Source organism: Aptenodytes forsteri, unplaced genomic scaffold, assembly GCF_000699145.1.
Source record: "Aptenodytes forsteri isolate BGI_AS27 unplaced genomic scaffold, ASM69914v1 Scaffold624, whole genome shotgun sequence".
NCBI classification, from domain to species: Eukaryota; Metazoa; Chordata; class Aves; order Sphenisciformes; family Spheniscidae; genus Aptenodytes; species Aptenodytes forsteri.
The window spans coordinates 1-9,726 of NW_008794808.1; the positions used below are offsets into that span (position 1 = coordinate 1).

General features: G+C 39.4%; 1 protein-coding gene across 1 annotated transcript in view; it reads left to right on the plus strand.

Moving 5' to 3' along the window:
* Positions 1–2,496: 2,496 nt before the first annotated feature.
* KIAA0907 (KIAA0907 ortholog) overlaps positions 2,497–9,726 on the plus strand; it is a gene marked incomplete at its 5' end in the record, with an annotated part of 11,449 nt that continues 4,219 nt past the window's right edge. Inside the window, 10 exons of the mRNA XM_009274461.1 lie at positions 2,497–2,625; positions 2,984–3,063; positions 3,702–3,754; positions 4,632–4,795; positions 5,169–5,380; positions 5,812–5,872; positions 6,739–6,796; positions 7,007–7,260; positions 7,777–7,932; positions 8,944–9,056. Coding sequence (XP_009272736.1) covers positions 2,497–2,625; positions 2,984–3,063; positions 3,702–3,754; positions 4,632–4,795; positions 5,169–5,380; positions 5,812–5,872; positions 6,739–6,796; positions 7,007–7,260; positions 7,777–7,932; positions 8,944–9,056 — 1,280 coding nt within the window. The remainder of the gene's footprint in view (positions 2,626–2,983; positions 3,064–3,701; positions 3,755–4,631; positions 4,796–5,168; positions 5,381–5,811; positions 5,873–6,738; positions 6,797–7,006; positions 7,261–7,776; positions 7,933–8,943; positions 9,057–9,726) is intronic.

Sequence of the window (9,726 nt, forward strand, 5' to 3'; positions counted from 1 at the left end):
GCCGGTGGGACGGCCAGGCCCGGGGGTGGTGGGCGAGGGTGGGTGTCACGTCTGTTTTCTGGAGACCTGCGGCCGTTATTTTTCGGAACGGCTCTCGGTGAGCAGCAATTCCTTCTTCAGTTTGGTAGCAGTTTGCTTCGTAAAATAGGATGTAACAAAAAAACAATCGGAAAACCTTTTTAAAAATTTTTTCAGAATAACAGAAAACAGTGGCATAGCTGTAAAGTCAGTCCTGCCGCTCTTCCGTAAGGCTTAACCACAGTGATCTGTAGGAAGGTGATAAACTTTTTTTCTGGAGTATTTTCTAAGCAGTACAGCTGATGTAAAAACTGCTGTATAAAACAGCCATTTTAAAACATAAGGCCAAATTATTTTCACGCTTAAGCAAGTTATCAGTAGGAGCTATATGTCCAAGTTCTAAAAAACTTGGGTCAGCGCCTGGTCAGCCCTGACCTGAGCCTCGGTAACCCTGAAGTGGTCAGGCAGTTGGACTAGATGATCGTTGCAGGTTCCTTCCAACTAAACTCTTCTATTCTAAAGCAAGCGTAACTTAAAGCCTGAACCTGTTTTCCAATTTCAGTAACAGGAACAGTCTTGGTGTTCTGCGTGGTACAAGCCTATGCTAGAGCCAAGTTTAGAAGGCTGTTTCAAGTTTCCTTCCAAACTTGTTCAAATATAAAGTTAACAGGAAGAGTATGTTTTCACGGTGTATTGTATCTTCTTTTTCACATGCGTAGTGTTGGTGGGACTGCCAGTTATGCTCTAAGGATTTGCCTTGTGAGGCAACATCAAAATGAGTACTCATTTTGTCATTGGATTTGTTCACAGACAGTATAAGAAAGGGTGGCAAATCTGCCCTGCCACGTATTCACTGTAGTTGTTCTCTGTAAGTTCTGTATCTGAAATGATCGTTACAGCCTTTTAATATGTGAGGTTTAGTAGTGAGTGTTTCTTTGATCGTTGCTATTAGCAATCCAAGTGGTTTTACACATTGTTTGCTGCACAGCGATGTCTGCTTCTAAATACTTAACATCCACCTGAGGATGTGAGATTTTCAGCATTGAAGAACGCGTGGCTTCAGGTAGCCTCCGCAGTCACACCAGATGGAAGTAAAGTCTATTTGCTGACTGGCAGTTTGAGACACCTAAAAATTGGAAGATACTGCGACGCCTCATTCTTCCATCTATGTTTTCTCCATAAGCTCTGGTGGCGTTCCGGCATCCTGTGACAAATTGTATTGCTGTGGGAACTACTTAACCAATTAATTTGCTACTGGGACTTTTTTTTTTATTGCATATGTTGCTTTTGTTAGGAAATGTTCAGTGATGACGTTTTCAGAGTAGTTAACTATGATGGCACTTCAGATTGTGAGCGAATGGAAATTAAGGACCCTGCAGGTTAACGAATGTACTTTTTTTTTTTTTTAAAGTGTGGAAGGAATGGAAAAATAGAATGCATGTACAATGCATTAGACTTATGTCCCTCCATAGCTGCCTTCTGGCTCTCATGCAAGTGCCGTGCCTCATGTGATATTTATGAGAGCGGATAGATACCTTTGGATGTTACTGGAAGGTTCTCTTTTTATAGAGTCTTGTTTTATGTTTATGTCCCCAAAAGCATTTCAGAATTTTTAGAAGGATGTACTATCTAACTCTCTATACGTAGAAAAAGCTGTAAGGTCTTTGTTGTAACTCTTCTGCCATATCTTCTGAATCTGTTTGTGAATCCATGGCTTTTTCTTTCTTAGCACTTAGATACTGACACAAAATATTATGCCCTTCTTTTAAAAAAAGAGGGGGGGGAAGCACAGTCATAGTGTGGATTAGTTCAGATCTTGAACAGAAATTCTAAATTCTATGTCCATGTAAGGGGAGTTGAGAGAAGTATGTTGTTTGACTAATAATATGTTTTAATAGTCTCCCGGATTTCTGTCAGAGATGCCAATTCAAGTGTAAGATGCCTTGCTTTCTGTTTGAGCAACTTTACTGCTTAGTTCTACATCTGTTTCTCCATTTATAGAACAGAAACAGTAATTACTTACTATATTAAAATGTGCTGAAGATAAAACTAGTGTTTTTATTTGGGCTCAAGGTTGTGAAGAGGTTAACAGTGTGAAGACTGTTAAGTGGTAGATATAATGTGCTTTCTGCTAATATTTGTGAAGCTTTTGGGTTCAACAGCTGAAAGGGGAGAATGAAAAGGATGTTCACCTCTAGAGTACTAGGGTCAATTTGTTTGTAACATCATTTACCTCTGCTTTCCAACGGCTGGTCTTTTGCAACGGTTGTCTTTGAAGCTGCAGGCTCTGGGAAAAGAGATTGTTAAGTGGTAGATATAATGTGCTTTCTGCTAATATTTGTGAAGCTTTTGGGTTCAACAGCTGAAAGGGGAGAATGAAAAGGATGTTCACCTCTAGAGTACTAGGGTCAATTTGTTTGTAACATCATTTACCTCTGCTTTCCAACGGCTGGTCTTTTGCAATGGTTGTCTTTGAAGCTGCAGGCTCTGGGAAAAGGTCCGGCTACAAGTAAAAGCAAAGATGACCTTGTGGTGGCAGAGGTAGAAATCAATGATGTCCCCCTCACGTGCAGAAACCTGCTGACGAGAGGACAGACTCAGGATGAGGTATGTTCAGGATCTATGTCTGATTTGTTAGGCTTGGCAGCATGTTTGTACCTGTTTGTAAGGTTAAAAGAGCTTGCAATAAACTATATACAGAGGTTGTTTCCTCTTTTTTACAAAACTTGTGTTTTCTAAGATACTTTGTTTAGTAGTTTATTGGTTTGTTCAATAATATGTCATATGATGAGGTAAGGTAGCATAGCCTAGTATCCTTTAGCGGGCATCATTCATTCTCTTACCACTTTATTAATGACTTCTGGTCTTGTTATACAACAACATAGCTTAAACCACTTTGGGTTTTTTGTGTGTGCTTTGTTTATTATTGGTAAACTTGTCACTGGGTTTTTTAAATTGTTTGTAGATAAGTCGACTGAGTGGAGCAGCTGTCTCTACTCGAGGGAGATTCATGACTGCAGAAGAGAAAGCAAAAGTGGGACCCGGGTTTGTATTTCTTTTTGGGGGTTTCTGCTTTTTTTTTCTCATTGGGTGGCTAAGTGGTGGGGGCTTTGTTTGTTTTGTTTTTCATGAGCAGTGTCACATTTGGGTGCCAGAGCAAATTGAATATTAAGTGTTTTGAATATGTTTACAATTATGACAGTACTGACTGCATAGCTGCTTTTCTGCCTGCTTAATATTGATAGGGTGAAATAAAAAAACCCACAAACAACAAAAAAACCCACAAATGTGACAGATCAGACCTTCCGACTGAACACTGTACTGGATCTCTTGTGCATTTTGCTGAGAATGGGGAACTTTCCAATTACAAAGACAGCTAATATTTCATAGACTCGGTGCTTTTAGTTAGTTAACCTTTCATGTAGACAAGCAAATCAAAGTTTTCAGTGGTATAACTTTAATAAGTCATCATAAATAACTTCTGAATCTCTTTAGTTTTCAGTGCAAAGCTTTGCTTTTACTGAGCCCTGTGATATTCAATGAATATGTATTTACTTCCTTATTTGAGGAGTACTTTAAATCTTTATGGAAGACTTTGTGTCTAGATGACTAATATAATTAGATTGAATCCATTATTGTATGTTCTCTGTGGATTTAATGGAATATTTGACATTACTTTCCAGAGATCGTCCTTTGTATCTTCATGTCCAGGGTCAGACACGGGAATTGGTTGACAGTAAGTGTACAAAGCATTCTGCTTTTTCTCTCACTATCTGTGTTAAAGGGGTTTTACTAAGGGGCTTTGTTATGACCGGTATGGATTTGTACTATAAATATCTCAGTGTCGATAACAGACCCCATTTAAATGTTGATGTTAAGGTATCTGCTCAAAACTACCTAAGGTGCTGTGTACTGCATCCTGTAAGTCACGAAACTAAAACTTTTGATAGACTACAAGGAAGGTGGGGGGAGTGGGTAGGGTTCCTAGGCAGGTACAGCTCTTATGTATAAGTTTATTCACTGATAACATGCTGAGATCCCGTAACAATAGGTGTGTGACAGGGAGACCTTCCCTTTAATATACAAGTATGAACATTTTTTGTGAAATATCTACATTTCTTGTCTTGCCTATGCCTGCTGGGGAAAAAAGGAAAACTATAAACAGTTCAGGTGTTCGTTTGTTCTGTGTATCAGCTCATGGGCTTGCCCTCAGTTGTCTCTTGAAACTTGAAGCTGCCCATTTGTATCTATCTTGGTTTCCACAGCCAGTAAAGAATTTTTCACGTTAGTTTGCTCATTCATGCAGATTTACATTAACTCTGTACAGAATTTACATGTTTCTAGCATTTGCTAAAATGTGTGGGCTAGAACTGCCCACCTGCATATATCAGCCTAACCTTTATCAGGGTGGGAGTGGAGAAAGAACCCTGTTGCTTGTTGCCATCCTTTGTGATCCAATTGCAGAATGCTAATATTGGGCCCCACCACCAGATGCAATCTTTTTGCCTGCTGTCACAGAATATTGGAAAGTAACCTAGTCATTTCACAATTTGGTTAATCTGGGCAGTTGACAAGGGCTGAAATATAAATGAATTTCATATTCTGTCAACTAGGAGCTGTTAACCGCATTAAAGAGATAATTACTAATGGAGTAGTGAAAGCAGCCACAGGTTCTAGTCCGACGTTCAACGGAGCTACGGTTACTGTCTATCACCAGCCAGCCCCTATTACTCAGTTGTCTCCAGCAGTTGGCCAAAAACCTCCATTCCAGTCAGGGGTGAGTAATTAATTTGTGACTTTCATTGAATATCACTGATTACAAGATTTGCCTATTACAAAGTATACATATAATGTGCTATTTATTAAAAAAAAAAACCTAAAACAAAAAACCACCCCAAAAAACCCTTGCGTGTTGTGAAAACTGGAGGACTAATCAGACTGAGTCTGAAGAGTGAGACTCAGATGAGAGTAGCCTCCTAAAAGAAAAGGGATGGAGAGAGCAGTCCTACTTACAGAAAAGCAAAGGGCCGACTGTGCCATCCGACACTTAACTGTTCTGTCTGTCATAGAAATAAGATTTCTGGCCTCCAGAGAAATGAACATCCTAATTCTTAGAGTGAAATAATAACCTTTTACTGTTACATTTACAGATGCATTATGTTCAGGACAAGTTATTTGTTGGTCTGGAACATGCTGTACCTACATTTAATGTGAAGGAGAAGGTGGAAGGGCCTGGTTGCTCCTACTTGCAGCACATTCAAATTGAAACGGGTGCCAAAGTCTTTCTTCGTGGGAAAGGCTCGGGTTGCATAGAACCAGCATCGGGCAGAGAAGCTTTTGAACCCATGTACATCTACATCAGGTATGAGGGTTTTTAATAAAAAAAAAAAAAAAAAAAAATCCCAGGGATCAGTCATGAATATAGCTTAATGTTTAATCAATTTGGGGAATTCTTAAATTGGGAACACAGTAAAGCTGCATTCTTTTTGGGCTTGGGTTTTGATGTTGAGCTTTAAGGGAAGAATACAAAATACACTGACGAATCAAGTCATTGTTCTGTGCTTGTTTCTTGCAGTATTTAGACTAACCTGAATTTTCATGTAGAAAATAAATATCCATCGCTTTTGTTCACAATTGTGCTAAATAGCTGCAGAGCTGCTAGAGTCCTGTTGAGGTGACTGATCACTCATTAAAGGGATAAGATCTGACAGCAGGTTGCTGATGAAAGAAGTAGCTCCCAAATTTGCCGGAAACATTTGTGCTTATGAGGTATTTTTTTGTATATGTTTTCAGTCACCCAAAGCCAGAAGGTTTGGCAGCTGCTAAAAAGCTGTGTGAGAATCTATTGCAAACCGTGAGTAGCTCTTACAAATAGGAGATTTCAGAGCCTGTTGTAGCTTTAGCGTGTGTCTGGCTAATGACTTTTTATGCTCTCAGCAAAACTGTCCATGTGTTCTGACTTGCTAATAGGTTTTTCCTTCTAAGTACTGCTGTCTCATTTTTGTACAGTGAATAAACATTTCTCAGGATGGAGCTGTAGTAGTGGAATTTTAGGGAAAAAAATGCAAATGCTTCCTGAGCAGAACGGGGGACGGAAATTGTCTGGCTGTATGCAAACATAAAGGAATCCTGCTTTTTTCTGATTGCTGTAGCTTCCCTTGCTTCAGCTTTAAAAGTTGTCTGGAGCCACGCTGTCTGCTTTATATTTCCTAAAGTGATTGTTGTACCAAAAAAATTATAGAAAATCTCTCACGTATACACATAGAAAATTAATTTCTCAGCTTTTCTTATATGAATGCAAATAGAGTAAAATCCTGTGAGACAGTCTTTCTGTTAGTATTGATTGAGTATGGGCTACAAAGTCTCTTTTGAAAAATATATGGAAACAGTTAGACTCTTTGAGTATTTTTGTCTCTACTGAAGTAGTTAATTTGCCACTCTGTATTTCCTGTGAAAGATTATCATGTATTTTACACAAATCTGTCGCAGAGACCAGCAGGATTAGTGGGATGTTCAGCAGGGTTTTAGTGGTGTTTTTGGTGTGTGGGGGGGTTTGTTTTCAGTTTCTGTTTGGATTATTGCTGTCTTTGTGCATAATATGTTCTGTAATCAAAGTCCCCTTACAGTTTTATGGGGATGCATGCTAAGATACCTTTTGCCTGCAAAAGATTAATATAGTAAATAGATGTTTGTTGTCTAATCTTTTAAAATCTTTTGTAGGTTCATGCTGAATACTCCCGATTTGTGAATCAGATAACCACTGCAGTACCCTTAGCAGGTAAACGTTAGCAATAATGAAGTCTTTGGAGTTGCGTTCTGCAGAGCTGTATTTACAGTTAGTTTTGTGGAGTTTATTTACCCGTGGAAGTCTTTGTGTTAAGTCCTTCAGTTGAAAAGGAGTCCAGCTTCTTTTACATTTGGTAATTAAATTTACTATTTTTGTGACTCTGAATTGAAGATGACCCTTTTTTCCCCTTTCTCTCACCAGGCTTCACGCAGCCTGCCGCTATAAATAGTGTACCTTCCCAGCCATCGTATTACCCTTCCAATGGGTATCAGTCTGGTTATCCTGTTGTTCCCCCTCCTCAACAACCAGTTCAGCCACCATATGGTGTACCAGGCATAGTACCACCTGCAGTGCCGTTGGCACCTGGAGCCTTAACAACATTACCTACAGGAGTTCCGCCTGTGCCAACACAGTATCCCATATCTCAAGTACAGCCTCCAGCCAGCACTGGCCAGGTACAGCCACAGATTAATTACTTGCCCTACAGTTGTCACCTTACTAAGCTGTTTCTTTGCTAACAATAAAATATTTAAAGTAGTTCTAGATGGATAATTCTTCTTCAGGGCATTTTTTTGGTTATTGCTTTGCTGATGCTTCTGTCTAAGCAACTAAATTGTTGGTATGGCTGCTTCATACTGCGTTTTTCATATCATAGCCACCTGTTAACATAAAGGATATTTGCAGGGGGCGGTCACTTGTTTATGAAAAGTGTTATCACAAGCTGTGATACAGCTATGTAGGAACAATGAGTTTGAGTTACAGACAGTGATTACTTTGAGGTGGGAGCATTCTATAAATGAAATACTTGTTTTATCTTTAAGTTGTGAATTTCCTTTTAGTTTCTCTTAGGTTCTGCAAAGAGAAACTAGTTGTGTGTTCTGCTCCTATGTATGAAACTGTACATTGAATTAATACTTTACATGAGTATGATCAAATTTTCTTGTGTTTTGTTTTCAACTCCTGCATGCCAGAGTCCACTGAGTGGTCCTTTTCTTCCTGCTGCCCCAGTAAAAACAACCGTGCCGACTGGTACACAACCACAAGTCCAACCCCATCCCCAAGGTCAAAAGAGACGCTTCACTGAGGAACTACCGGATGAGAGAGAGTCAGGACTGCTGGGATATCAGGTGGAATAAAATCGGCAATTTTACTTCATTCACCAAAATGGAACTTGGCTGGAGAGGGATTGTTATTAGCACAGTTTATTTGACAACAGTCATGCAAGGCCTTTGGCAGATGGCAGCAATTGTTACAAAACATTGAGACCACGCTTTTGTTTCTTTGAGTGGATGCACTGTTCTTAAACTATGACTGACTTGATTCATTGGCAGCTTGTTTTCCATACCCTCAATCTTTCGTGAAGAATAGCAGTGCGTTCAGGTCAAAGAGATGACAAGAGCATGTTACTAGTTAGTTTAAAGGGAGATTATTTGGGGGTTTGTTTGGGGTTTTTGTGGGTCTTTTGAGTGGGCTTGTTTGGGGGGGTGGGAGGGAAAAGTAATAACTTCCAGATTTTCCCATTTACCTTTCTTGCAGGTTGCACTTGAGAGGATTTCAAGAAGCCTAGTTTTAAGAGATTGATATTTTTTTTTTTAGATAGCAAATGTTAAACAGTTTATTTTAATAAAAATAATTTTGAGTTCTTCTTCAGACTTGTATGTGAGACAAGGGAGTTTCTGCAAATGCTTCTGTGATGATACACCCCTGCTCACAGGCAGAAACCCTAAATAAAAGCTTTGCCTAGAGAAAATAAGGAACTGCCTAAATGTTAGACCTAATACTAGCATCTTGAGCAGAGTCTACTGTGGCATGAGGTGTATACAGTATTCAGAATTACCTGATTGAGGAGGTAATAAGTCAATCTGTGAACTAAGCAGCTATCTTTACTGTCCTGAACTACTGGAAAGGTGGAGTAGGTGGTGAGGTGTCTTCCATACTGGTGCTCAGGCGTGTTTCTTACTACGTTACCCTCAGTATTTTTAGGAGAAAGCATTTTGTTTAACAATGGTGATTAGTGGTTTCTTCTACTAGTTGGCAATATGCTCTGAAAAGTTGGGTCTCCTATCATTATCATTAAGGAGCTATAGCTTATGTTGTAGTTGTAGATTTGCTAATGCCGTGTGTTTTTCTGCTCATAGCATGGACCCATTCATATGACTAATTTAGGTACAGGCTTCTCCAGTCAGAGTGAAATCGATGGAGCCGGATCGAAGCCAGCAAGTTCCTCAGGAAAGGAGAGAGAGAGGGACAGGTGAGTGATGAAAGAATTATGTTCAGGTCTTTTCTGATTCTGATGGAAAGCTTATTTCAGAGATGATCTGTGTGTCATGTTCTTTTCTGTGACTTGGGGGTTGGAGGGGTTGTTTGTTTTGTTGTGGGTGGGGTTTTTTTGTTGTTATGTTGTGTTGGTTTTTTGTGGTTTGTCCTTTTTTTTTAAGGAGGAGGGATGCAAGGGTTACCTTTTCATGCTACATAATGAAAATAGCTTAATACTCCCCCCTAAGTCTGTATGCTCTTACTTTGTCTGGGTCTGGTATTTTGCCAACTTCTTGAGATAACAGGATATTTTTGTGAAATAGGTTAGCACTTGTACTTTAAATTATTCCAATTTTAAAACAAATCTGGAAAAGTTGTAAACTCGAAATTTTGCACCCTGAAATTTCAGGGAAAGATTTACTTGATAGTCCCTTTTGTTTTCTAGTCATGAAATACATCAAGGGTATTGGTAAAGTTTTCAATGTTCTACATCTTGTAGGTAGTCCTAAATTCAGCCTAGCTATTTAGAATCATAGAATCATTGAGGTTGGAAAAGACCTCCAAGATCGAGTCCAAATGTCGACCCAACGCCACCATGCCCACTAAACCATGTCCCTAAGTGCCTCATCTACACGTCTTTTAAATACCTCCAGGGATGGGGACTC